Source organism: Notechis scutatus, chromosome 14 (assembly GCF_049901735.1).
Source record: "Notechis scutatus isolate UNSWTSFEM ecotype Mainland chromosome 14, rNotScu1.2, whole genome shotgun sequence".
Taxonomy (NCBI): Eukaryota; Metazoa; Chordata; class Lepidosauria; order Squamata; family Elapidae; genus Notechis; species Notechis scutatus.
The window spans coordinates 7,658,150-7,685,882 of NC_142022.1; the positions used below are offsets into that span (position 1 = coordinate 7,658,150).

The 27,733-nt window shown below is 45.4% G+C and overlaps 2 protein-coding genes and 1 long non-coding RNA gene across 3 annotated transcripts in view; 2 read left to right on the forward strand and 1 right to left on the reverse strand.

The window, feature by feature from the left end:
- The window catches only part of LOC148129522 (uncharacterized), a 268,357-nt gene that overhangs the window by 42,715 nt on the left and 197,909 nt on the right, over nt 1-27,733 (reverse strand). The gene's annotated exons all lie outside the window — the stretch shown is intronic.
- Nucleotides 456-3,694, forward strand: UFC1 (ubiquitin-fold modifier conjugating enzyme 1). Its single transcript, XM_026690229.2, has 6 exons — nt 456-597; nt 884-951; nt 1,852-1,915; nt 2,065-2,141; nt 2,263-2,353; nt 3,139-3,694. The coding sequence occupies exons 1-6, from the start codon at nt 475-477 to the stop codon at nt 3,208-3,210; spliced, it is 495 nt and encodes a 164-aa protein (XP_026546014.1). The 5' UTR covers nt 456-474; the 3' UTR covers nt 3,211-3,694.
- Nucleotides 4,972-26,471, forward strand: USP21 (ubiquitin specific peptidase 21). Its single transcript, XM_087943520.1, has 14 exons — nt 4,972-5,211; nt 8,833-8,929; nt 10,305-11,151; nt 15,950-16,009; nt 17,161-17,284; nt 18,356-18,467; nt 19,171-19,308; nt 20,779-20,843; nt 21,494-21,597; nt 22,125-22,211; nt 23,460-23,538; nt 23,743-23,854; nt 24,399-24,512; nt 25,679-26,471. The coding sequence occupies exons 1-14, from the start codon at nt 5,016-5,018 to the stop codon at nt 25,767-25,769; spliced, it is 2,226 nt and encodes a 741-aa protein (XP_087799646.1). The 5' UTR covers nt 4,972-5,015; the 3' UTR covers nt 25,770-26,471.

Genomic DNA, 27,733 nt, shown 5'->3' on the forward strand with positions numbered 1-27,733 from the left:
TATATTTAATGTTATATATTTATATACACTGTATATATTATATAATATACATATACATACATTCACACACACACACATATATAATATACAGTATATAAAGTATATACATACAAAATACACATATATACTGTTGTACACTATACCCATATATACATATATAAAAATAATATGTGGACAATACAAACCAAGCAACCAGGTTAGGGCTCAGCACGATGCGTCATTCACATCCCCTCCCATCACAACCTGCCTTCGACCCGCAACACTTTGGTTTCACACATTCTATACAGTACTTTTCTACTAGCATACAACTTCCGCCAGCAAACATCATGGCGGCTCCAGCTCTTTTCCCTGCCTTGCTCTTTCCTTGCGCATATCCGATTGAGGCCCTTCGGCCTTGATGGCTGCGTCGGCTTTTGCTCTTACGTTCTGAAGCCACTTCCGGTCCAACCTTACCTCTTTTCTCCCTGAGTAAAGATGGCGGACGAAGCGACTCGGCGGGTCGTGGCTGCGTTGCCGCTGCTGAAAACCAACGCCGGTCCGCGGGATCATGAACTGTGGATCCAGCGGTTGAAGGAGGAGTACCAAGCGCTCATTAAGGTCCGTACTTGGTCTATTTAACCACAGGGAGAATTATATTTCGGAGGCTTACGTGGCTTTTTTCAGCTGTTCCTTTTGCCGACGGTGGCTCCATAGGGTCAAACTAAGCCAGAACGCTTCTTTTTCCTTTCTAGTGATGCGAATTGATCTGGTCGTGGGAAAGACATTCAAGGGAGACAGCAGCCTCATACTTAAGTTGGATTTGCAAATTTTGAGGCAGGACTGTGCCTGCCTGAAACATCCCTTGTTGATTTGCAAAATATCTCTTTTCCCCCCTTTTCTGTAGTACGTGGAGAACAACAAGAATGCCGATAACGATTGGTTCAGGTTGGAATCCAACAAGGAAGGTACCAGGTAAGGGAGATAAAGAAAAAATGTATTTCTTGAGAGAATAGAAAATAGAATAGAATTCTTTATTGGCCAAGTGTGATGGGACACACAAGGAAAAGTCTTGGTGCGAATGCTCTCAGTGTACATAAAAGATACATTGGTCAAGAGTCAAGAATCATCAGGTACAACACTTAATGATAGTCATAGGGTACAATAAACAATAAGATCATATTAGGAAACAGTCAATATAAATCGTAAGGATACAAGCGACAAAGTTGCAGTCATACAGTCACAAGTGGGATGGGATGGGTGATAAGGAGTGATGAGAAGATTAATAGTAGTGCAGACTTTGTAAATAGTTGGACAGTGTTGAGGGAATTATTTGTTTAGCAGAGTGATGGCGTTGAGGAAAAAACTGTCCTTGTGTCTAGTTGTTCTGGTGTGCAGGGTCTATAGCATCATTTTGAGGGTAGGAGTTGAAACAGTTTATGTCCGGAACGTGAAGAATGCATGCTGCATCTGTTCAAGCTTCTGTGTTCAAGCTTCTGTGTTCTTCAAAAAATTTGGATGGTAGTCCTTGATGTATGGCCACAGTTGAGCTCAACATTTCTGTTCGTAAGCAAGACGTTAAGTGAGTGACGCCACCATTTTACGACCTTCCTTGCCACAGTGGATCACTGCATTGTTAAGGTAGCCATGCAGTTGTTAAGAGAATCTGGCTTGATCATGTGACCATGGGGATGCTGCAATTATCAAGTCTGATCATAAGATCTTAAGTCACTTTTTTCAGCACCATTGTAACTTTGAACGGTCACTAAATGAACTCTTGTAAGTTGAGGATACTTGCATATATAAAAAAGTGGCTTGAATATATAAAAAAGTAGCTTATTTCTTTTGTTTCCCTTTCTGTATTTTTCTCTGAAGGTGGTTTGGAAAGTGCTGGTACATCCACAATCTCTTGAAATATGAATTTGCTGTTGAGTTTGATGTAAGTTTTACCCAATTGATATTTTCTTACTCCTTTTTCCCCCTTTTATTTTTCTGAATTAATTTGTATTCCTGGTCTCTCCTTCTCTATCTTGATGGGACTTTTCCTCCTCAAAATTGCATGCCAGTCCTTGTCTGCTTCCTTTTCAGATTCCAGTTACTTATCCATCTACTGCACCAGAAATCGCTATTCCAGAACTGGATGGCAAAACAGCCAAAATGTACAGGTGAGTTTTGTGCTTACAATCCATCCTCGATAGTAGTACTTGATCTGATGCTGAGAAGATCTCCTGTATTCTGTCAATTGTGCTTTTTAAAAATCTGGCACTCTCTCTTTTTCTTCTACAGGGGAGGCAAGATATGCCTGACGGACCATTTCAAGCCCTTGTGGGCTAGGAACGTACCAAAATTTGGACTAGCCCACCTCATGGCCTTGGGGGTGAGTTTCTGACCTGTCAGGGAGCATTTGGTTAGAAGGACAGAAGAATGTCCCAAGAAAAGGAGCAAAGTTTTGAGTCAGGTTGGATGCAGAAACTGCAGTGACTGATTTCAGTAAGCAAAACAATGGTTTGGTTTTTTGTTTTTGTTTTGTAATCCTGCACTTACGACCATTTGTTTAGTAACTGTTTGAAATTACGACGGTGCTGGAAAAAGTGACTTACGACCGGCCTTTGCATTTACGACTATTACCAGAAATTCAGTCCAAACCAAAAGTACATATAAATTATAAATAAAAACCAACACAAACCACACTGCAGCAATTAACGAGACAGGGCAGGATAAGGGATTGCAGAACTCCAAAGATAACGAAACACATACAGTTGGGAGGACGCCAGAACCCAGACAGGACTTGACAAACAAAGATAATGCCTTTGCTTCCAGCAAGATTCTGTGCGCAAACAACCTTTTTATCCTGTTTTCCCAGCTGCAGCTAATGAAGGGAATCAGGGCCTTTTTCTCCCCCATAACCCACGTTGCTCCCTTATCCATTCCTCCCTGCGTGCCCTAGGATGCAGAGGGAGTGGGCCTAGGTCTTCCTCTGAATGCCCAGCCAGACTGTGCCCTTCCCCAGTTTCCTCCACAGCCACCGGAGCCACATTCCCACTCCCTATCAGCTGTTTGACCTTCCCTTCGGAATCAGACTCCAACAGGGACATGACAGAACTGTTGTAAGTCCAGGACTATTCACTTTGTGATTTTTTGGTGATTTCTTTTGTCTTGCAGCTGGGACCATGGCTAGCTGTAGAGATTCCTGATCTAATATCCAAGGGGCTGATTGAACACAAAGACAAATGAAGCCCCCATCTCACTAATTCTAAGACCCTCCGGCATTCGGATCCATGATCTTGACTGTCATATATTTCTGTGTCTTAATTTTTTCTTGTGGGTTGCTAGCAAAATTGTGTGTTGCGTCTCTGTAACAAAACAAATGAAGAAAAAAAAAAAATAACCCCATTGATCTGTTACCATTTCTCGGAGTTCACCAAGATGGATATCACCCTGTTTATTTATTTAACAAAAATACCAGCATGCCAATCTTTCAGGGCATTAGAAACCAACCACAAGTTGCATGCTGCTTTTTTTGAAAGTTGTTTAAAAGTTCATTGAAAACATAGAATATAAAGAACTTAAAACAAGACTGGATGGATTGACCTCTCAAAGAAAACAACTCAAGTTTTTCTTCCAACTTAACACCATAAAAAAATAGCTGGATTGTATAAAACGCTCGTGATCACATTTCTGATTGGCAAATAAATTCTTTAGTCTCTGCTGGGAAGAAGTCTGTTTGCAACTCTTTTTTTTTCTTGTGTTTCCTCAACCTAGCTTTAATTTTGTCTGTGGCATCCATTAAGAGATTTTTAGGCTTTGGTGGCTTTTAAAAAATGAATATACCTCAAATGAAAGTACAGGTAATCCTTGACTTAACAACCGTCAGTTTGGTTGATTATTCAAAGTTACAACAGCCCTGAAAAGGTGCATTTAAGGACCTTTGCAGCATTCCTACATTCAAAATTTTGGCACTTGGCAACAGGATATTTGCATATCCTGTTGGGCAAATCCATTCAAGTTTAGGGTTAGGTCTCCATGAATTCAGAATGCAAAGTGAATTTTTCCACTGGATTTGTACGGCATTGGTATGCTTAGGAAGGCGCTGACTTTTTGATCCCGCTTTATCTACATTTTCTGATAAAATACATTGGAAAATCTTATGTGGGGTCAAATCCATTTAGGAAATAAAATATAAAGATCCCTTTATTTCTTAACAAATATATAATAAAACCATATATATATTTGTTTTCTTAAGTTTTCGCGGGTACTTACATGTATGGTATTCAGCTTTGTTCGGGTATTTTCCTACGTCATTGTAGTTGTGCTTTTAAAGTTGTAGCAACGTTTCGGCAGAATCTCATCTGCCATCATCAGGCTTCTGTATTGTGTTTGTCTCATAACGAATTCGTCTCATAACAAATACTCAATACCATATATGTATGTATGTATATATGTTTTCTGAGGTTTTTGTGGGTATTTGTATGTGGATCTTTGGTTATTTGGGTTTTCTCCCGCGTCTTCCAATTTTACGCCGGAGAAAACCCGAATAACCGAAGATAGATAGATGATAGATAGATAGATAGATAGATAGATAGATAGATAGATATTTAAACGCACAACTATTAAGACGTGGGAAAATACCTGAAGAAACCTAAACACCATACATATAAATATCCGCGAAAACATAAGAAAACAAATATATTTATTATATATATAAAATAAAGGGATCCTATATATATATCCTATATATGTGTGTGTGTGAGAGAGAGAGAGAGAGAGATAAGGATCCCTTTATTACTCAATGAAAAAATTACTGTTAATAAAAGAAGCTGCAATTTGTTTCCTTGAGGAAAACAGTAAGAATATCATACATATTGCTTGATATCAACTTTTTAAAAACATGCCGCAGCCTCTTTAAATCCCCGGAAAGCGGCTCCCCGTTGCCGTGGCAACGGGAAGCGCGCGTCGTCTCCGTCGGCCGGCAGCAAAACAGAAGCGCTTCCTTGATGACGTTCCAGAGACAGGCGAGCGGAGAACGTGAAAAGCCGCACATGCTCCACGCTCGAACGCCGGCTCTCTTAGCGGCGGCGCGTTCGGGAGGCGTCCGACGCGACCCGGCGCCTGCGCAGAAGCCCTCGCCGAAGCCGGCCGCGCTCCGGGCAACGCGCGACGCGGCGCGGGAGGGCGAGGAGGAACAAAGATGGCGACCGGAGCGGCAGGAGTCGTTGCCATGGCGTCGCGCCGGCGGTGAGGCCCGCACGCTTGACGGCCTTCGCGGCTGCGGGGTTGTATTTTGTGGGGCGAGGGGAGAGCCGAGGGGGCGTCGGGGACGCTGAGGGGGCCGAGGCGAGCGGCCCACCGACCGGGGGTTCCCGAAAGCGCCGTTATAGCAGAGGTGCCCCTTCGCTGGGGGATGCGGAGAGGCCTGTGGGAGGCTGGGGGGGGGGAGGGCGCCGCCTATACATTATCTCGGTGTCACATGGGGGTAAGGGGCGTGGAGAGCGAGGGGGGTCATTATTATGTAACCTGCAGGCGGTGGGGGGAGAGGTGGGTGAGTCTCGGCCGCAGGGGAGGGGTCCTTGAGGGGGCGTCGTCCCTATTCCTGGGGGTGGACCCCTTTGCCCCGAGTAGAAGATGGGGAGGGGCACTCGGAGGCGCTGGCCCCGAGTCTAGGGGGATCCCCGAGATCCTCCCCAGTCTGTCAAAGGCGGAGGACTACAAAGCCCATCGCTGCTGCAGGGTTTCGGCCCGTCTGGGTGCCGGAGTGATGGGAAGGGTAGTCTCCATCGCGAAGGAGCCCGGGGGCGCCAGGTTGGGGAAGGACGGGTGAGAAAAGGGGAAGGGCGCAAGGCGGTGGGGGAGGGGTATGGGGGACAGTCTAAATGAACTCCACTTATGGGGTTCCCCGTTCTTCCCCCCCCCCCCCATAAAGGATAGTTTATAGATTTGTAGGACTCCGATTCCCATCATCCCCCTGCCCGTATAGTGGCTTCTGGAGGGTGCCAGTTGCAGACGTCGGCGAGCGAGTTGGTACCAAGGACTTGGGTAAAGTAATGGCGGGGGGGGGGGGAATGGACAAGGGGTGTAGGCGACTTTTTAAAAAAAAATGATTAAAAATGTCCCGGATGAGGATCTTCTTTTCCGTTTTCCTGGGAACGGCTGAGCCTCCCTGTACAGTTGTAGTCTAGTCCTGAGTGCCTAAAGGGGGCCAGCCAAGCCCAAGTTGGAGGCGGCTTAAGTTGCCTCTTTTCAAAGCAAGAAGGTGGGAGAGGTGGAGATTATGCTGGTGTTGCATTTTGCATTTCTGTACCGTACTGCATCCCATCTCGGGTTTAAAAAAAATAGAAGCGTATAGACACAAGACCCACCCCGCTTAAATGGTGGTTAAATTTTCTGGGAGGAGGCATAATTTAAGGGGATAAAAGGCTGGGGAGCCCTGGGATGTATAAGGGATAAAGGGAAAGGGTAATAATAATGGTTTTTGGCTACACAAATAAGATTCCTTCCTTCCTTCCTTCCTTCCTTCCTTCCTTCCTTCCATCCATCCATCCATCTATCTATCTATCTATCTATCTATCTATCTATCTATCTATACTATCTATCTATCTATACTATCTATCTATTCTATCTATCTATCTATCTATCTATCTATCTATCTATCTATCTATCTACCTATCTATCTATCCAACTAACTTTCCTCTCTCCTTCTCTCTCTCCCTCTAAGACCCCAATCATCCTCCCCTTGATTTGACCCTTTTTAGATGCCAAGAACTACTATTGTTCCCAGCTATGTTGATTACAGTAGTTCCATGTACGTTACAGACACTAGGAAAGTGTCCTCCGTCCTTCCTATACTTACGGTAGAACTTCAGCAAGAGCATGTAAAGTTGAAAGTTTTTTTTAAATCTCTCTGCTAATAATCGATTACTCTGTCCGTCGGTCCACCTACTTAATTTATGTGCTGCCGCATCTTACTGCGATGTTCCTCGGCTCTTGGTGATTAGCTGCTTGCTAATAAGACTTAGTAAGCATTGTTTGAACTGTTTACTGGACTGCTCCGTTGTTCTTTTAGGGAGTTCCCAGTTAGATCTGATCACTTAGATTCAGATCTGTGATTTACTTACAGAGTTGGATTCAGATGGGAAATCGATTCCTCTTCTTATCCTCATTTTCCTTCCTGGCTCTGTCCAGTATATTTTTCAGGCAAGAAGGTCTGTTAATTGTCATAATTTGTCACAATATTGATTGCTGTTTCCTGACCAGGGTGCCTCCATGGTGGCTATTGCAAATTAACTCTTTTTAAGGATGAGTACAGCCATCCTAAAGGATAGGTCTAATGACAGTTTATTGGCACTGGAGCTAAAAATAGCATTTATTTCTGGAGAGAGCTGCCTACGTTCTTCGAAGAACATGTTGCTGTCCACTTCTACTCATGGACTAAACATGTATTTGAGACTTTACCCAAATTTTGGATTTACCATTTCACTCATTTGCTCAGAAGGGAGATCGCTTGGTTTTATAAAACGCAGTGAGCAGATTTTGAAATAATTCTGGAAGGACTGTTAGGATTTTTTTTTTTTTAACTTCAGTTAATTTACACGTGCAGTGTAAATACTGCACTGACAATGAAACAAACATTTCTTGCCCACAATAAATTATACAATGGTGCCCTTTTGCTTGACTTGTTCTTTATTCACTTGGGTGCTCCTTTTGACATTAAAATATCCAAAGCAACTACCAGCTGTAAGTGTTGCATCCAGCTTCAACTGGGCTTAGCCTGAAATTGAAATTCATAGGAATTGAGTCATCATCTCAGTGGATCGTTTTAGACTTTCCTCAGTTGGCTAGGCAAGAAAACTGCCCAGAGTTCACTTAATGAACCATTTGAAGTTACAACAGCACTGAAAAAAAAAGTAACTTTTGTGACCGTTTTTCACACTTACGACTGCTGCAGCATCCTCCATGGTCACGTGATCAAAATTCAGACGCTTGGCAAGTGACTCGTATTGATGACGGTTGCAGCATCCCGGAGGGTCACGCCAACCCCCTTTTACGACCTCCTGACAAGCAAAGTCAATGGGGAGGGGGAGCCTGATTCAGTTAGCGACCAAGCGACTAACTTAACGCAGTTACGTAATCCATGTGGCAAGTACGGTCGTAAAATGGGGCAAAACTCACTTAACAGCTGTCTCGCTTAGCAAAAGAAATTTTGGGCTCCATTGCGCTCGTAAGTCAAGGAGTATCGGTAGCCTTCCAACAATACCAAGGCTTAGAGAAATTGCAATATTATCGAAGGGAGGGAGAGGAGGAAGAGAACAACGCCAACCACAATTGTGGGGTCCTTGGTGCTCTCTGAGGTTGGTGCTTTTCTTGCAGACGTTTCATCACCCAGCTAGGTAACATCATCAGTGCTAGAAAGGAATGGGGTTGCTCCCTGTTTATATACAAGTGGCTCGCCCTGTCAGTCTTGGTGGAAGTGTCTTTGTGAGAAGCCTTTACTGTTATTATAGTAGCTAGAACTACCTTTAAGCTAGAACTTTTTTTTTTCCCCCTTGGGAGACAGGTGAAAGAGGCTACGTCAGGAACAGGTTTGTGTGGAATCCTGCTTTGTTGGTATAGCCTCGAGGGACAAAATTTGCCAAACCTGACCATGCTTTCCCTTTCTCTCTCTTAACGCCCCCGTGAGTTAAGGTGGAGCCGGACTGCTTCCCTAACAGCCTCCGTGCTTCCCATCGGTTTAAAAACCCACGTCTCTTTTTGTAGCCATCTTCTCTGCGTCGTCGTTTCTCCAAGTCTCGGTTGCCTCTCGGTGTCGTCCCGGGAACTGAAAGCCCCCGTGTCAGCCCCACTTCCCGTTCTCTTTTGCAGGGCCACAGCCAAGGGGAACCCCGGTGCAGTCGGCCACCTCTGTGAGGTGTGAACGAGGAGGGGCCAGCAGAGTTGAGGGACGCTCCGCTTGCGAGAGGTGTGTATCGTGTGGCTGCCGGGAAGGCATTCTCACACCATCCCGTGTTTTCTCGATCCCAGGTCAAGTCAAGATAGCTTTATGCAGAGGTGGGCTGCTAGTGGTCCGGGCGAACCGGTAGCTAATTTTTATCATGTTTAATGACTGGTTCGGCGAACCAATAAATCCCAACCCTGGCTGGCTGTGCCCCTCTCAGGAATCTCCAAGCAGCCTGTTTTGGACGCCAGGTAAGTTGCAGGGCCCGGGGAGGGCAAAAAACAGGCCTGTTTCCGGTCTCCGGAGGGCCTCCAGAGTCTGGGGAGGATGAAAATGCCCCCCCATCCCCGGTGGTGCAGGAGGCCGACTAGGCCACGCCCACCATGGCCAGGCCCACCCAGAGAACCCGTTGCTAAACTTTTGGAAGCCCACCCCGGCTTTATGACATTTGAATCGGGGAATCTTTTGGATCTTGGTGTCCTGGCCGGGGCTGTTTTGGAGGCTTCAGGGTTGCCACAACGCGAAGAAAGGACAGCGAGGAGGGAACGTAGTTAGATGGGGGTTTTGTAGCCGAAACAAAAATAGTTTCCTGTGGGAACCAAGGACATTCCAACAGGTGGCTGGAGAAGGAGGGTGTGTGTAAAGTAACCAGGCAACCAGCCAGCACCTTGATTGGACAACGTGGTTGATTGCTTGGGGAAGGGGGGGGACTTTTCACATTTTAATAAGTGGAAAACCGCGGGAACTTTCAGAGTCGGTTTTCATCAGTTGGTGCCAGTATGACATCTCCAATAAAACTGTTTCTTTGAGGAATCTGTCCGCCAGAATTCTGCTTTCTATGGGGCACTTACTTGGAACCAGGGGTGGGATTCTACAGGTTCGCATCTATTCGCTAGAACCGGTTATTAACATTCTAAGCAGTTTGGAGAACCGGTTGTTAGAAGAAATTAAAGGGCTAATCCTGTAAGGAAGGCAGGAAGGAAACATTCTGGTGTTGCTTACAGAAACTGCCATTCCGTTAACCCTTATTCCATTCTTGGCAGGACTAGACTTCCTGTCTCAGGAACTTCTCTGGAGTTTTTTTTCCCCCCTCCTTTGCTTGTGTGGAGTGACCATTCAAAGTTACAGTGGCCCTGAAAAAAGTGACTTACGACCGTTTTTCACACTTACGACTGTTGCAGCCTCCCCACAGTCACGAGAGGCCAGGCGAGGAGATACGTGCCTCCATGTGAGTGATGTTGAGTTGGCCACGCCCAGCCGGTCACATGACCACCAAGCCATGTCCACAGAACCGGTTAAAAGATTTGAATCCCAGCCCTGCTTGGAACCCTGCCACAGGGGATTTTTTGGGGCTCATGGCTTACCCTTTGCCTTTTCCTCTCCCTCCCTTTCATTTCAGGGCTCTTCACATCCTTCTCTCCACCATGCCCCAAGCTTCGGAACACCGCATGAGCCGGGCGCGAGAACAAGCCGTCATCACCTCCCAGCCGAAAGCCACACACAAGCTTCTCAACGGCGGGTGCCGGGCTCCCAGCCAAGAGCACCGTGCCTGCTGCTCCTCCTCTTCCACCCTCTCCAATGGGCTCTCCACCCTCCACGCCACCACCAACGTCACGTCCAAGCTCCGCCCTCTGCCCCCCAGGCCAGGCAACATGGAAGAGAGGAGCAAGAAAATGGAGCTGGAGCGAGGCAGGGCCTCCAAGCGGAGCGAGATGCCCCGCGGCGCGCCGTCCCGCCGGGGCCCCCTCAAAGCGGACCACGGGCTCCGGGTGCCCAGCTGCCCGCAAGGCTGCCCGCAGGTCTCCGGCAGCGCCTCGTTCACCATGCCTCCCGGGGTTCTCCTGGGCGGTCCGGATTCGGAGTGCCGGCAAAGCAACCTGCTGCGTTCCAAGTCCATCAGCATCGGGGACTTGAGCCACCCCGGCAGCCGTGGCGAAGAGCAGCTGAGCGCGGTGCTGAACCGGCTGACCCTCCAAGACCGCAGCCCGTCTTGCGGTCACAAGCTGGGCCTGGGCGCCCTGGCGCTGAAGAGGAGCTCGTCGCTCCGCAGGGTCAACGTGACGTCCGGCCTCGACGGCAGACCCGCGACCCCACTCCTCTCCGTCCGCACGGAAGGCTACCTGAGGACTTGCAACATAGACCCGCAGGCCACGGAGTACGCCCGTCCCCAAGATATCCTGATGACAGCGAACCCGCCTCCAAGCAAGACCCCGGTTCTGAGCCGGCTGGAAGACAAAGCAGCGACGGTAAGGGACTAGGGAGCATAATAGCCACGGTGGCACCTGGTGGTTCGAGGGCAGTATTGCAGGCTGCTTCTGCCAGCTATCAGCTGTTTGGCAAGGTCTCATGGTTGACTCAGCCTTCTGTCCTTCCGAGGTCGGTAAAATGAGGACCCGGATTGTTGGGGGAAAGAGGCTGATTCTGTAAACTGCTTAGAGAGGGCTGTAAAGCAGTTGCTATTGCTATTGTCCCTTCCTTCCTTCCTTCCTTCCTTCCTTCCTCCCCTCCCTCCCTCCTCCTTCCTCCCTCCCTCCCTTCCTTCCCTCCCCTTCCTTCCTTCCTTCCTTCCTTCCTTCCTTCTTTCCTTCCTTCCTTCTTTCCTTCCTTCCTTCCTTCCTTCCTTCCTTCTTTCCTTCCTTCCTTCCTTCCTCCCTCCCTTCCTCCCTCCCTCCCTTCCTTCCCTCCCTCCCTCCCTCCCTCCCTCCCTTCCTTCCTTCCTTCCTTCCTTTTCCTCCCTCCCTTCCCTCCTTCCTTCCTTCCTTCCTTCCTTCCTTCCTTCCTTCCTTCCTTCCTTCCTTCTTCCCTCCCTCCCTCCCTCCCTCCCTCCCTTCCCTTCCTCCCTCCCTCCCTCCCTCCTTCCTCCCTCCCTCCCTTCCCTTCCTCCCTTCCTCCCTCCCTCCTTCCTTCCTCCCTTCCTTCCTTCCTTCCTTCCTTCCTTCCTTCCTTCCTTCTTTCCCTCCCTCTCTCCCTCCCTTCCTTCTGGTTAGAATGCAGTATTGCAGGTTGCTTCTGCTGGCTGCCAATTTGGGTCTCACTGGCTCAAGGTTGGCTCAGCCTTGATGTTGTTACCTAGTTGGGATATGAAATGTCTGCAAGAAAACTGCCAAGCTCAGACAGTATCACAGTTCTCCTCCTCCCTCCTCCTCCTCCTCCTCCTCCTCCTCCTCCTCCTCCTCCTCCTCCCCCCAAACCCCACTCCCTTTTAGCACTGATGATGTTACCTAGTTGGGTCATGAAACATCTGCAAGAAAACCGCCACGCTCAGCATCAAAGACCCCTCATTTCAACCCAACGCAAATGGGGAGCATTTGCGAAGAATATCCGGCTGTGGGAAGCAACCGCGTTGCGCATGCGTTTCTAATCTTCATTCTTTCTTTTCTTTTTTACTTATGTCTCTTTTTCCATCCTAGCTGTCCTACTTAATAGAATAGAATAGAATATAGAATAGAAGAATAGGATATAGAATAAAAGAATAGAATAGAATAGAATAGAATAGAATAGAATAGAATAGAATAGAATAGAATAGAATAGAATAGAATAGAATTCTTTTATTGGCCAAGTGTGGTTGGACACACAGGAATTTGTCTTTAGTGCAAATGCTCTCAGCGTACATAAAAGAAAAGAGACATTCGTCAAAAGTCAAGAATCATCAGGTACAACACTTAATGATAGTCATAGGTTACCCCATAGTTGCATGAGTAGATAGATGATCCAAATTCTGATGATGGAATCACTCCATTTTTATTTTTCCCAGCCACCTTTGATTTTTTTATAAGTGCAAGGCCAATTTGGGGAGGGTAAGAAGGGAAGGTACTGCTGCTAATAATCTAAGAAAAAGCGCATTGTTTCCATAGAAACACGTGTGGCACAGCACACACAAAGTATCACAAATCTCTTCCCTCCCCCCCAAAATCTTCCTTTTTAAATACAGGCTCCATCATTCTCAAATGCCTCCCGTTTAATTTGTTGTGCATCTGTTGTGCGTTTACCCTCCCCGGGGGCGCTTCTGAGAGGAGACGGTGTCCCTATTTTTACTGTGTTGTGCAGAGCCACAATCCCCGCTGGAAAAACTTTGCTCCCCAAGCGATTCCTCCCACAGCTCATTTGCGAGTCCTGTGCCGGCAAAAGGTGTAACCCGTTAATTAATTCCCCCGGTTGTAAGTCTGAGTCCCTTTTTTTTTTTTTTTTTTTTTGAGGACCTTCCTCATCCAAAATGGTCACTAAGTGAACGGTTGTAAGTCGAGGACCACCTGAGTCTCCCTCTTTGGGGCAATTGCCCGCAGAGACAAGAAACCTTCCTTTGACACCCCCACCCACCCCCGTCCCAAAAATTGGGCAGCCAGCTGTGGCCCTTTCAGATTCATTTTAGGACGAAGGTGGATTTAGGTGGCTCTCCCAGAAATGCGATCCTCGTTGCCCTCACCTTCCTGCCCTTTGAGGATGATTTTATTTTATTTGATTTGATTTGATTTGATATTTTATTATTTTATTTTATTTTATTTTTATTTTATTATTTTATTTTATTTCATTTCAATATATGTTATTTTATTTTATTTTATTTTACTTCATTTCATTTCAATTTATGTTATTTTATTTTATTTTACTTCGTTTCATTTCAATTTATGTTATTTTATTTTATTATTTTATTTTATTTTATTTTCTTCATTTCATTTCAATTTATTTTATTTTATTTTATTTTACTTCATTTCATTTCAATTTATGTTATTTTATTTTATTATTTCATTTTATTTATTTTATTTTATTTTGTTATTTTATTTTATGTTATTTTATTTTATTTTATTTTACTTCATTTCATTTCAATTTATTTTATTTTATTTTATTTTTATTTTATTATTTTATTTTATTTTATTTTATTTCATTTAATATATTTATTTTATTTTATTTTATTTTACTTCATTTCATTTCAATTTATGTTTTTATTTTATTTTATATTATTATTTCAATTTATTTTTTTATTTTATTTTATTATTTTATTTTATTTTATTTCATTTTCTTCATTTCATTTCAATTTATTTTATTTTATTTTACTTCATTTCATTTCAATTTATGTTATTTTATTTTATTATTTTATTTTATTATTTTATTTTATTTTATTTTGTTATTTTATTTTATGTTATTTTATGTTATTTTATTTTATTTTATTTTACTTCATTTCATTTCAATTTATTGTATTTATTTTATTTTATTTTATTTTTCTGGCTCCGTCAAGAAGTTGGAGTCGGATTCTCTCCTGACCAGTAGTGAAAGAGGATGTGATCCTCATTCCCTCTTTAACTACTAAGAGAAAGGAAGTTGGAGGAACCAGAATGGAACCAGGGATTTGATTCCTTCCTCTTAATCAGGGAAAGCAGGATTGCAACAGAATCTTCTCTCCCTCTGAGAGCAAGAAAGTCAAAACCAGTTCAGTTTTGCCACCTCTGAACAACTATTTGCAAACAAAGAGGCTGAACTGGAGCGAAGAAGTCTGGTCCCATGTAGTCTTCCCTCTGCATTGTTATTCTCTCGACTCACTCTACACCCAGGTCCCTAAAGGACCCTTCTCTGCTAATTAATCCCATCGCGGTGAGCCTCCAGGATCGCCAAGAATAGCTGGGAGAAAGGGGATTGGCTCACGAGACGATGGCTTATAGAGGCAGGTGGGAAGGCTCAGCGGCCCCTTTCCCACTCAGCGCTGAACGGGGCGAGGCACAGCACCCTTGGCCGGCTTCTCTCCAGTTGGAGAAATCGCCCTACCGAAGGGCTGTGGCGGCGCACGGTCAGGAACCCGACCGGAGCTATGCCAGAGGTCCAGGGGGCCACCTTGGTGGAACTGCCTCAGAAATTACACCGCACCCTCTGCGCCAAGTGCAAGTGCAAGCTTAACGGCCGAGGGACAGACATCCGCGAGTCGGTCGTCCATACGGCCATGATGGGTCTTCTACTGATGGCCAACAAGGTAACTCTAGGAATATCCTCAGGAAAGAATATGGGTAGCTCAGGGTTGAAAGGAGGCCTCCGTGGGGCTCTCTGAGCTGGGTGGTTTTCTGGCAGACGTCTGGTGACCCAACTAGGGAACATCGTCAGTTCCAGAAGGGAGAGAGAGGGGTTTGTGGAGAGGAGGAGGGAGAAAAGGACTGTGGGGTCCTTGGTGCTGTCTGAGATGTCTCATGACCCAACTAGGTAACATCCTCAGTGCTTCATTGCTGGAGGTTTTTAAGATTGGAGAATAATTTCTACAGAATAGTATAGCGTCTCCTACTTGAGCAGGGGTTGGACTAGAAGACCTCAAAGGCCCCTTCCAACGCTGGGACTCTGTTGTTCTACTATCCTTCCTTCCTTCCTTCCTTCCTCCTCCTTCCTTCCTTCCTTCCTTCCTTCCTTCCTTCCTTCCTTCCTTCCTTCCTTCCTTCCTTCCTTCCGTCCTTCCTTCCTTCCTTCCTTCCTTCCTTCCTTCCTTCCTTCCTTCCTCCTCCCCCTCCCTCCCTTCCCTCCCTCCCTTCCTTCCTTCCTTCCTTCCTTCCTTCCTTCCTTCCTTCTCCATCGCTAGAGGTTTTGAAGAAGAGATTGGACAGCCATTTGTCTGAAATGGGCAGAGGGGTTTCCTGCATGAGCGGGGGTGTTGGACTAGAAGACCTCAAAGGGCCCTTCCCAACTCTTCTTACTCTACTGTCCTCCCTCCTTCCCTCATCCCTGGAGGTTTTCAAAAAGAGACTGAAGAACAATTTATCTGAAAAGGGTTTCCTGCTTAAGCAGAGGGTTGGACTAGAGCATCTTTAAGGCCCTTTCCAACTCTCGCTATTCTGCTATTCTGCTTTCTTTGAGGCAGCTTCAGCAAGGAATAAATAACGGGGGTGGCAACCCAGAGTGTGATGCAGGGCATCTTCAAACCATCTGGCTTAAGGCAGCCACATTCACCCGTCTTGGACCGCTCTGTTTATCTACTCCTCAATAGAAATCTAGTCCCCCATCCTAAGGGGACGTGAAACAAGCTGTCACAACGAAGCTGTCATCTCTTCATCGTCCCTTTGTTTCTGTTTCCTTTAGACACATCACACACTCCTACTAAGCTCCGGGCACGTAGGACTACGCAACCTTGGCAACACGGTAAGCGAGGAATTGTCAGGGGTGTCTCCTTCCCTCCTCTCTTTCTCTCCCTTCCCTCCTCTCTTTCTCTCCTCCTCTTGCCCCACAAAGATTTCTTAAATATCTGGGGATTGGTTAGATTTTGCTTTGGTGGGACATCCTAATATGGATGAAGGTGGAAGTTGGGTAAATACATTTATTTATTTGTTTGCTTGTTTGTTTGTTTGTTTATTTATTTATAAAATTTTATGGGCCACCGATCTTACAGCAGAGTAATTTGGTGTGGCTTACAGCCTTAAAAAGATGAAATGACATAGCGGTCAGGCAGTGGTTAAGAGTGCAGTGCTGCAAGCTACCGCTGCAGCCAGCGGCCTACAATTTGGCAGTTCAAATCCCACCAGGCTCACGGTTGACTCGGCCTTTCCATCCTCCCGAGGTGGGTAAAATGAGGAGCCAGATTGTTGCGGGGGCAAGAGGCTGACTCTGCAAACTGCTTAGAGAGGGGCTGTAAAAGCCCCGTGAAGTGATATATAAGTCTTAAGGGCTATGGCCCTTCTGGCAGTTACCCCCATTTAAATCACGAGTCTCGAGCCGAACTCCCAAAACTTCAAAAGGATTTATTGGGAGTTAACATGTCCGGCACTGCCTGGGTGTAGCCGACTCTGAGACACATCATTCATTGTCACCCTTGATCTTGGTTTTCTCCCACCCTGGGTGTATCATCATTCCTATTCTCCAATGGGACACCTCCATAGCCAAGAGTCATCCATCGTGCTCTCCAGTTAGATATTTGCACCGCAGAAACTTCAGTCACCTAGTTACTATCTTTGAAAACGTTGATGGAATGCGCTTTCGGTTTGCAAGCTGCCGCACTGCTCCCCCCTCCTCCCTTTCTAAAAAGACCCGAGAAATATTTTATGAGTTGACAATAACTCCCTAATTAATTGCCCCATCTTGGGTGGGGCGTTTGGCACTCGGGACTTGGGTCCTCCCTCCTTCCCAAGATGCCAGAGGCGGAAAGGGCGACGCTTCGTAGCAGGGATTCAAGCCGAAGAGAGCATGCGTTGGGTTGTTTTTTTCCCCCCACCCCACCATTGCCCCGACGTAAAAATGATCTTTTGCACTGCAACGAAGGGGCCTCCCCGCCTCGCCTTTTTGTCCCCTCTCCTCAGTGCTTCATGAACGCGGTGTTACAATGCCTGAGCAGCACCAAGCCCTTACGAGACTACTGCCTCCGTCGGGAATTTCGGCAGGAACAACCTTGCACGCTCCGGACCCAGCAGGAATTGACAGAAGGTACAAGGGAAAAGGGCGTGGCGCCAGGTTCCCCCCTCCTGCCCTCGGTCTCCGCCTCGTAAAATACAGGAAGGTTACCTCACCGGATTGCAAGCAGGCAGCTGTGCCGCTCTCCGGAGAAGCTTAAATCCCGCCTCTTGCAGGCTCCGATTATATAAGCGCTCCCGTCTTAAAGGGGTATAATTAGAGGCCTTAATGCCAGGGCAGTCCTGTCCCTCAGTCACCTGTGGGCTGTTTTTAGCCTCGGCTGGCAAACCGAAGAACCAGCCACCGCCCCGCGAAGGACTCGAGAGAGAGAAGCTGCGCAGATCAGGGCTGAACAGTGGCTCCCTCCTGAGCTAGCTTGTGCAGGCACTGGTTTGCTCGCAAGAGGGTTGCCGAGGCCATGCTTCAGTGAGTAGGATAGGATAGGATAGGATAGAATAGAATAGAATAGAATAGAATAGAATAGAATAGAATAGAATAGAATAAGGAATAGAATAGTATAGAGAATAGTATAGAATAGAATAGAATAGGAATAGAATAGAATGGAATAGAGAATAGGAATAGAATGAAGAAGAGGAGGATAGGAATAGGATAGGATAGAATAGAATAGAATAGAATAGAGAAGTGGATAGGATGGGATAGGAAGAATAGAATAGAGAAGGTTAGGATAGGATAGAATAGAATAGAATAGGAATAGGAGGATAGAATAGGATAGAATAGAAGAGGAATGGAATAGAATAAGAGAATAGAGAATAGAGATGGAATAGAGAATAGAAGAATAGAAATAGAATAGAATAGAATTTAGAATAGAGAATAGAATAGAATGGAATAGAATAGAATGGAATAGAATGGAATAGAAAGAATAGAAGTGGAATAGAATGGAATAGAATAGAATAGAATAGAGTGGAATAGAATGGAATAGAAATAGAATAGAAATAGAATAGAATTTAGAATAGAATAGAATAGAATAGAATAGAAGTTGGAAGGGACCTTGGAGGTCTGCCAGTCCAACCCCCTGCCTAGGTAGAAAACCCTAGAATGAGAAGGTGGGGAAACTGACCAGTGGGCGTGTCCCCTTCTCTCCAGCCTTGGCAGATGTCATCGCCACGTTGTGGCACCCCGATACCACCGAGGCCGCCAACCCCAGCCGCTTCAAGTCCGTCTTTCAGAAATACGTCCCATCTTTTACAGGATACAGGTGAGGCGTGCCCTGTCTCCTAAGCTCGCAACGGCTAGCCTATTCCTCCTAATGCTCACTAGTGGCAAAAAGTTGTAATCTTGTGCAAGCCTGTGGTACAGGGTTTTCCCAACCTTAGCCATTTTCAGAAGGGGGGAACTTCAAGTCCCAGAATTCCCCAGTCAGGAAGGTTTCAGGTTTCTGGACTTCGACTCCCAGAATTCCCCAGCCAGCATGTTTTAAAGAGGAATGGGTTTCAAACCCAGAATTCCCCAGCTAGTGTGCTTTAATGTGGTTGGAATTCAACTCCCAGAATTCCCCAGCTAGCAGGCTTTAAGAGGGATGGACTTCAACTCCCAGAATTCCCCAGCCAGCAGGCTTTAATATGGGTGGACTTCAACTCCCAGAATTCCCCAGCCAGCAGGCTTTAAGAGGGATGGATTTCAACTCCCAGAATTCCCCAGCCAGCAGGCTTTAATATGGGTGGACTTCAACTCCCAGAATTCCCCAGCCAGCAGGCTTTAAGAGGGATGGACTTCAACTCCCAGAATTCCCCAGCCAGCAGGCTTTAAGAGGGATGGACTTCAACTCCCAGAATCTATGAAATATCCGAATTTCTTTCAAAGTATTTACGATCAAATTCTTTTATCCAGAGTTATATTATCTCACATCTTGGAAAATATGCCAGCCTGTGTGACTTTTTCCCCCCCTCTTTTCTTTCTAGCCAGCAAGACGCTCAGGAGTTTTTAAAGTTCCTCATGGACCGACTCCACGTGGAGATTAACCGGAAGGGCCGTAAAAGCCCCTGCATTCTCTCCGATACCAAGTGGCCCTCGGTGCTAGAGGAATCCGAAATGTTGAGGTGAGCCAGGACCAGAAACGGGGTGTTGAATTGCACCCTCGACGGAAGAAACAGTTTCAATTTATCGGTCGCTGTTCGTCGCTGCGCTGTTCTTCCTTCCCCTCGGTACAGATTTCCTGACTTTTTACAACAGTAGAGAATTTTTTCCTCCCTTCTGTAATGTGGACTTTTCAGATATGGGCTTTACCGTTCGATATATTGGTAAATGCTGGTTTTTTGTTTTTTTTTAATATAGTACATGGTATCTTTTTCCTTTGCCTTGTTACTACATCGGATTATTTTTTTTAGAAAACCCCTTTTTTTCCTTAGTTTTTATACCTTTTGCATATATTTTTTCTTTGTATTTGCTTGTCTTTTTCTATATTTATATAGAAAATATACAGTTGATAATGGCCTATTGACTTCACCACCAAGTTTTATTTCTTCTATTTTTTTTAGTGAGCTGTAGTGAGCTTTTGTAACATTGTCTAGTTTTTAAACTTGTCCTAAAATAAACAATTAGGTTTTTTTAAAATAAATGAATCGTTTTGTTTTCTTGTCTTCAAAACCTGAACATCAAAACAATGACCTGCTAGGGTTTTTTTTTGTTTCAGAAAGTGTGGGTACATTGATGACACAAAATAACTCCATTTTGGCCCTCAATCACCCTTCCTTCCTTCCTCCCTCCCCTTTTTCTGTCCTTCCATCCATCCATCCATCCATCCATCTCTCCTTCCTTCCTTCCTCCCTTCCCTTTTCCTTCCTTCCATCCATCCATCCCTCCTTCCTTCTTCCTTCCCTTCCCTTTTCCTTCCTTCCATCCATCCATCTATCCATCCACCCACCCATCCATCCATCTCTCCTTCTTTCCTCCCTCCCTTCCCTTTTCCTTCCTTCCATCCATCCATCCATCTATCTCTCCTTCCTTCCTCCCTTCCCTGTTCCTTCCTTCCTTCCATCCATCCATCCATCCATCTATCTCTCCTTCCTTCCTCCCTTCCCTGTTCCTTCCTTCCTTCCTTCCATCCATCCATCCATCCATCCATCCATCCATCCATCTCTCCTTCCTCCCTCCCTTCCTTCCCTTTTCCTTCCATCCATCCACCATCCATCCATCCATCCATCCATCCATCCACCCATCTCTTCCTTCCTTCCTCCCTTCCCTTTTCCTTCCTTCCATCCATCCATCTCTCCTTCCTTCTTCCTTCCCTTCCCTTTTCCTTCCTTCCATCCATCTATCCATCTCCATCCACCCATCCATCCATCTCTCCTTCTTTCCTCCCTCCCTTCCCTGTTCCTTCCTTCCATCCATCTATCCATCCATCCATCCATCCATCTCTCCTTCCTTCCTCCCTCCCTTCCCTTTTCCTTCCTTCCATCCATCCATCCACCCATCCATCTCTCCTTCCTTCCTCCCTTCCCTTTTCCTTCCTTCCTTTCTTTCTTCCTTCCTTCCTCTCATTTTCTTTCTTTTTTCTACTCTCCTTCCAGTGACGACGAGCAAGCTAACCAGATGTGGAAACGCTACTTGGAAAGAGAAGACAGCAAAATAGTAGGTGCGTAGACCCTCACTCCAATGACAGAAACCAGCAAAAAAGCCCCTGCAAAATAGCAGTCACGTGACTTCAGGATGCTGCAAATGATAGAAAATGATAAAAAAAAAATCATACAGAATTCTATTGTTTAAAGATAATGAGGTGAATATAGCAGAACCCCAACAAACGGGAAAAATAAAGAAATAAGTACAAATTGGGAAAATAGCATAATAGTGATACATAAGAGAATATATTATAATTATAATGAGCACATCAGGGTTAGAAGTTGAAAGATTAAAAACTCTGTATATGTAGTTTGTATTGTTACAGCTAGCATGGTGTGAAAAATATATTAAACCAGTCATTACACTGTCCACAAAAATGTTGGTTGTTAAAGGAAAACTACAAATAAAACATACCAAAAAAAAAAAAAAAAAAGAGAGAAGAACTTGGGAACCAGATCGTAAGTAGCCCTGGAGAGGTCATCCTGACTTCAAATGGTCACTAAGCTAGCGGTTGTTAAGCGAGGATTGCCTGTCCCTTTGCTGGAGGTCAACCAAGCCAAACATTTTGATCTCTCTAAAAGGTTCCACGCTGATCCCTGTAGCAACAGGACCTCCTTTCCTTGCTTCTCTCTCCTCCCTTCTCTCTCTCTCTCTTTCCCCCACCAGACCTCTTCGTTGGCCAGTTGAAGAGCTGCCTCAAGTGTCAGGCCTGCGGCTATCGGTCCATCACCTTCGAGGTTTTCTGCGACCTCTCCCTGCCTATCCCCAAGGTGAGATCCCACGGGATCACGCAGAGCAGCAACCAGGGGATGCTCTCGATCTGCCGCTCCATTCAATCCCAAAGTCTGATGGTTGGTAGGGCTGTGGTGCGGGAGGAGGAGAAGGGGGAGCTCTTGTAGAGAACAGTTCGCCCCCAACCCTCTTTTATCGCCCAGTTTTTGATGGTGAGTTGAAACACTTTTGATAAATAGGAAAGCGAGCTGCTCCCAGAGCACGGAGGATGTTCTCTAGCTGGGTCATGAAACATCTGCAAGAAAAACCACCCAGCTCAGGGAGCACCAAGGACCCCACAATTCTCCTTCCCCCTTCTAGTACGGATTCAAACTCCTTGAATTGATACCAATCAAGGAGAATATTTTTAGCTCAAGGTTGAAATGAGGGGGGGGGTCCTTGGTGCTCTCTGAGTGGGTTTTTCTCGCAGACGTTTCACGAGCCAAACTAGGTAACATTGTCTAGTTACCCAGACGGCGAGGTGGAAAGATACCGCTAACCAAATGTTCCACTTGCCTTTACGCAGAAAGGATTCGCTGGCGGGAAGGTCTCTCTGCTCGACTGCTTCAAGCTTTTCACCAAAGAGGAAGAGCTGGATTCTGAAAACGCGCCGGTAAACTTTGCCTCCCCTTCTCCTCCTCCTCCTCTGGGTGCCCGAGGAAATTTCAACCTGGGAGATTAAGAATCTATCCGCAGCCCTCGCCGATAGATTGGTTGATCTGGTGACCAATCAAAGTTAGAACGGCAATGAAAAATGTGGCAAGCGAGGTCATAAAGTGGGGTGAAACTCACTTAACACCTGTTTCTCTCAGCAATGCAAATTTTGGGCTCATTTGTGGTTGTAAATCAAGGACTGCCTGTAACCATTTGTACAGGATTTACACCAAGCCAAACTCACTCTTCTTTCTCTCTCTCCTCTCTGTCTCTTTTTCTCTCTCTCCTTCTCCTCTCTTTATCTTTCTTTTTCCCTCCCTCTCCTCTCTGTCTCTGTGTCTCTCTCTGTTTGTCTCTCTTTCTCTCTCTCCCTCTCCTCTTTTCTCTCTCTCTTTCTCCCTCCCTCTCCTCTCTCTCTCTCTCTCTGTGTGTCTCTTTTTCTCTCTCTCCCTCTCCTCTCTCTATCTTTCTTTTCCTCCCTCTCCTCTCTCTCTGTCTCTCTGTTTGTCTCTCTTTCTCTTTCTCTCTCTCCCTCTCCTCTTTTTCTCTCTTTCTCCTCCCTCTCCTCTCTGTCTCTCTGTCTCTCTCTCTCCTCTCTATCTTTTCCCTCCCTCTCCTCTCTCTCTGTCTCTCTCTCTCCCTCCCTCTCCTCTCTGTCTCTGTGTCTCTCTCTGTTTGTCTCTCTTCTCTCTCTCCCTCTCCTCTTTTCTCTCTCTTTCTCCCTCCCTCTCCTCTCTCTCTCTCTCTGTGTGTCTCTTTCTCTCTCTCTCCCTCTCCTCTCTATCTTTCTTTTTCCCTCCCTCTCCTCTCTCTCTGTCTCTCTCTGTTTGTCTCTCTTTCTCTTTCTCTCTCTCCCTCTCCTCTTTTTCTCTCTTTCTCCCTCCCTCTCCTCTCTGTCTCTTTCTCTCTCTCTCCTCTCTATCTTTTTCCCTCCCTCTCCTCTCTCTCTCTGTCTCTCTCTCCCTCCCTCTCCTCTCTGTCTCCGTGTCTCTCTTTGTCTCTCTTTCTCTCTCTCCTCTCTGTCTCTCTCTGTCTCTCTCTCCCCCTCTCCTCTCTTTCTCTCTCTCTCTTTCTCCCTCCCTCTCCGTCTCTCTCTCTCTTTCTCTCTGTCTGTCTCTCTTTCTCTCTCCCTCTTCTCTTTTTTTCTCTCTTTCTCCCTCCCTCTCCTATCTGTCTCTCTCTCTCTGTCTCTCTCCTCTCCCCCTAGGTATGTGACAAATGCCGGCAAAGGACCCGAAGCACCAAGAAGCTGACCATCCAGCGTTTCCCCCGTATCCTCGTGCTACGTATCCTTTCCCATTATTTGCTTCTCCATCCCGCTGGGATTTTTGAGGGAAGAAAATGTGGGAGAAAGAGGGAGAAAGGTGGCGTGTTGAAAACCCTCCTCCAGGGTCACCTAATAGTGAGATGGGCTGCCTAAAAATAATAATAATAATCAACGTTATGCCAAAGCTGTGAGTTATCTGCTCCTTGACCTTCGGTTTCCTCAGATCTCAACCGGTTTTCCACCACCCGCTATTCCATTAAGAAATGCTCCGTTTATGTAGATTTCCCCCTCCAGCAGCTCAACCTGAAGGAGTTTGCAAGCGAAAAGGCTGGTAAGTCATGCTCTGAATTTGGGGACGATTCTTTCTGGGTATCTTTAATTTTTTCTTTTTTTTTAGAATGGAGTGGAATGGAATAGAACAAAGAATGAGTAGAGTTAGACAGACTTAGATGTAGAGTAGAGTAGAGAATATAGAGTATGGAGTAGAATAGAGTGGAAGGAATGGGAAAGGAATAGAATGGAATGGAACAAAGAAGGAATAGAGTGGAGCAGGGTATAGAATATAGAGTAGAATGGAGTGGAATAGAATGGAATTGGAATGGAATGAATGGGAATAGAGGAATAGAATAGGAGAGAAATGGGAATAGAACAGAGAATAAAATATAGAGTGGAATGGAATTGGAATAGAATAGAATAATAGAATGCAGAATAGAATAGAATAATAGAATGCAGAATAGAATAGAATAGAATAGAATAGAATAGAATAGAATAGAATAGAATTTTTAAAAGTATTTTTTAAACAGAGCCAATCTCATCAGTAGCATGAAATCTGTTCTTCGGTATCTGTTTACATCCCCTGCCGTTTTCCCTCTCTTGAAGGCACCCCGTGTATAACCTGTATGCCTTGTGTAATCACTCCGGAAGTGTCCACTACGGTCATTACACAGCCTTTTGCAAGGATCAGTCTGGCTGGCGTGTGTTTAACGATTCCCGGTAAGCCTCCGTGTGCAATTTAGACGTTGCACATAAACAGTTTAAAAACTTCGGTGAAAGTTTTCAGCGACGTGCGGAGAAACAAAATACATCCAATGATAGCTAGTCCTAGACATAGCAACCCCTTGTTTACTGACCGTTCAAAGTTACAAAGGCCCCGAAATAAAGTGACTTTAGGACTGTTTTTCACACTTATAACCGTCCCGGCCTCCCCGCGGTCAAAAATCATAAAATTGGGCAGAACTCACTTTACAAATTTCTCGCTTAACCTCCCTCTGTTTTTTGGAATCTTGTCATATTTTCAGAACGATTCTTTTTTTCCCCTTGCCAAATTTATTTTGACATTTTATTTAATTTCGCAAAATATTTTCCCTCCAGCTTTATCAGTATCATTAGGAACAAATGTAGTAATCTTGGCAAAATGTTCATTGTTACAGTAGCTATAGACATTCAATTTTTATGTTTAATATTAGCTGGATACCCATTCTTCGCTACGAAACTATGTGGTCGGCCTTAGTTTTTGGGGAGGAAAATAATGTGTGTGTGTGTGGGGGGGAATTATGCCTCTGCCTCCCAGCATCCATCGGTATTCATCTGGCTAGCGTCCTATCCGTGTGTCAGAGTTGAGGGCTGTTTGGAAACTGAAACAGTTTTTGCTGTGTGAGCAAGGAGACAGCAAGGCGCCTGGGTGTGGCTTAGCTCAACTGTTCTGTGCCGAAGCTGCTTGGTGCTGTGAAACTGAAACTGGAACTCCTCTCCTCTGCTTGTGTTTTGCATTTGGAAGAGATTTCTTTTCGGGTGGGGAGGGGGAGTAGAACTCCTTAGCATCGGAGCGTGTTAATAATAATAATATTATAGGAAATACTAATGCTCTGATGGTCATTTGGAAAAAAAATCCTTTCTTAGTGAGCCCCTAGAAACCAAGAGGAACCTATGTGCCAAATTTCAAGTTTGTAGGCTTTACGGTTTTAGAGATTTTGTGATGATGCGTGAGTGGTATTTCGCTTTTATATACAGTATATAGATTTTAAAAAAGAGAAAAAAATTAAAAACAAAAGCGTCTCGCTTAACAACAGGAACTTTGGATTCAGTTGTGGTCATATCGAGGACTACCTCTCTTAACTCCTCTCCTCCCCGCTTCCCCAATCCCTCCCCTCTTTCCGCAGGGTGTCCCCCATCAACGAGAACCAGGTCCCCTCCAGCGAAGGTTACGTACTTTTCTACGAGCTGGATGACTTGCACTGGAAGAAACCGTAAAAAAAAAGAAGAAAAAAAAAGAAGAAGTATTCATCCGCAGCCCTTTTTCGACCACGAGCCTCTCTTGCCTCAGCGACTGGCCCGTGGGTCTTTTTAAACCCTCAGAGAAAAGGAAGAAAAAAGCAGGGGTGGCAGAAAGAATTAATAAAACCCAAGAAACCGTTACCGCGTGGGGTTCGTTTTCTCCAAAGGCTGGATCTTCACTTCGGTTTTCCTACCTTTTTAATCCAGGTTTCTTTCGGCTTTTTTTTAAAAAAAAAACAAATGTTTTGGTTTTATTTTTATTTCTTGCCTCTGCGGGGTTTCCCCTCCCCCCACTCTCGAATTCCCCAGAGTTTTAAGATTTAGATGGGGGAGAGAAAAAAATGGATTTTGTGCAGGGGAAAAAAATGAGAATTGGAGGGTCGAAGCCTCGAGCAGCCTTTTTCCTCGTCTGCACATCCGTTTTTCTTTTTCTTTCCCTTTCTTTGCCTCCTTCCCTCCTTTCCTGGCTGCCCCACTAACCCTCAGGGCCAAACTAAGGTGTGCTATGACACCCCCACCACCCACAATCAGAGACTGGGGTGCCGCGCTTGGTTTTAACAACTTTCTACACAATGAAGGGTTTGTTGTACATTTGCAGTAGATGACTCGAGAGAAAATGAAGAGATTGAAACTTTTTTTGTGAATAAATTTATTTAACAAAAAAAAAAAAAAAGGAAACACCACGTTGTCTTGGTTCTGTTGGGGAGTGGGAGGCGTGTCCCGAAAAGGCCGGCTTTTTGAAAAGGGTCTTGAGTTGTTCGGGTGCCTGGAGAATTTGGGGACTGGAAATTTCTGAGGTTTAACTAATTCAATAATCCTGGTGCTTTAAAGAGTTAAAAAAAAAACACCTTCCTAATTGATAGGAAAATCTTGATGAGTGGGAGTCATTCTGGCCAGATGTGAAACACCACTGGAATTGATGAAGTAAGATATACTGCGTCTCAATGTGGAGGTTCCATTAAGGTAGTGGTGGCTAACCTTTTGGGGCTCCTGTGCCGAAAATTGCGCACCAGAAAGCCTTGCGTGCAGGGTCCCCCACACCTCCTGCGCATGCATGTGGGATTCCCCCCAACCGCCACCTTACTTGCACTGCATGTGCCTCCCAGCTGATTTTTCGGCCTCCCAGAGGCTCAAGGAAAGCCTCTGCAGCCTTTGTAGGCCGAAAAATGGGCTCGATTCGTCACTTCCTGTATTTCCAGAAACACTGGAAGTGATGAAATGGGCCTGTTTTTCGGCCTCTGGGAGGCTGAAAAAGGCCTCAAACGGGCCAAAAATCATCTGGGAGGCGCACGCATGCACAGTACAGGTAAGTTTAGCCGGGGCTCACGTGCTCGTACAAATGGCTCTGCATGCCACCTGTTATTAAGGTGTGCCATCATAGCATTAAGGCATCAAACTGAGAATTATTGCCATTTTCCATCCCATTGTCAGATCCCCTTTTTCGAAACGCCTGGAACAGAATTGTCCGAAAAGTGGATTTTTTTTGTTTGGGTTGCAAGTGGCCAAGAACAGACAAGCTGGCAGTTTGATTTTTGCAGGCTTAGTTTCTATGTCTTAATTTAAGGTCCGTCGCTGCCTCTGTAACTTGTGTTTCACTTCTTTGCAACTGGAGAGCAGTTTTTTTCCCTCTAGGATCAAAACCTGTGAGTCTGTGCGCTTCTCTTGTGTGTTTTTTGCATGTGTGCAGGGAGGTTGTAGTAATTCCTGGGTTATTCTGAAACTGGGCAGTGCAATAGGCGACAAAAAAAAGTTTAATATTATTTAATTGATATTAATTTAAAAAAAAAAATCCCTGTATTCTGAATTTAGGCCTTGCAAACCATCTGGAACCGCCTCATTGGGGCCAAATTAGCACAAGAGCTCACTCAGGAGGTAGAACCTCCAGTGACAGAGGGAGTCTGACCTCCCTAGAGTATTTTTTTTTTTTAAAATAGCATTTG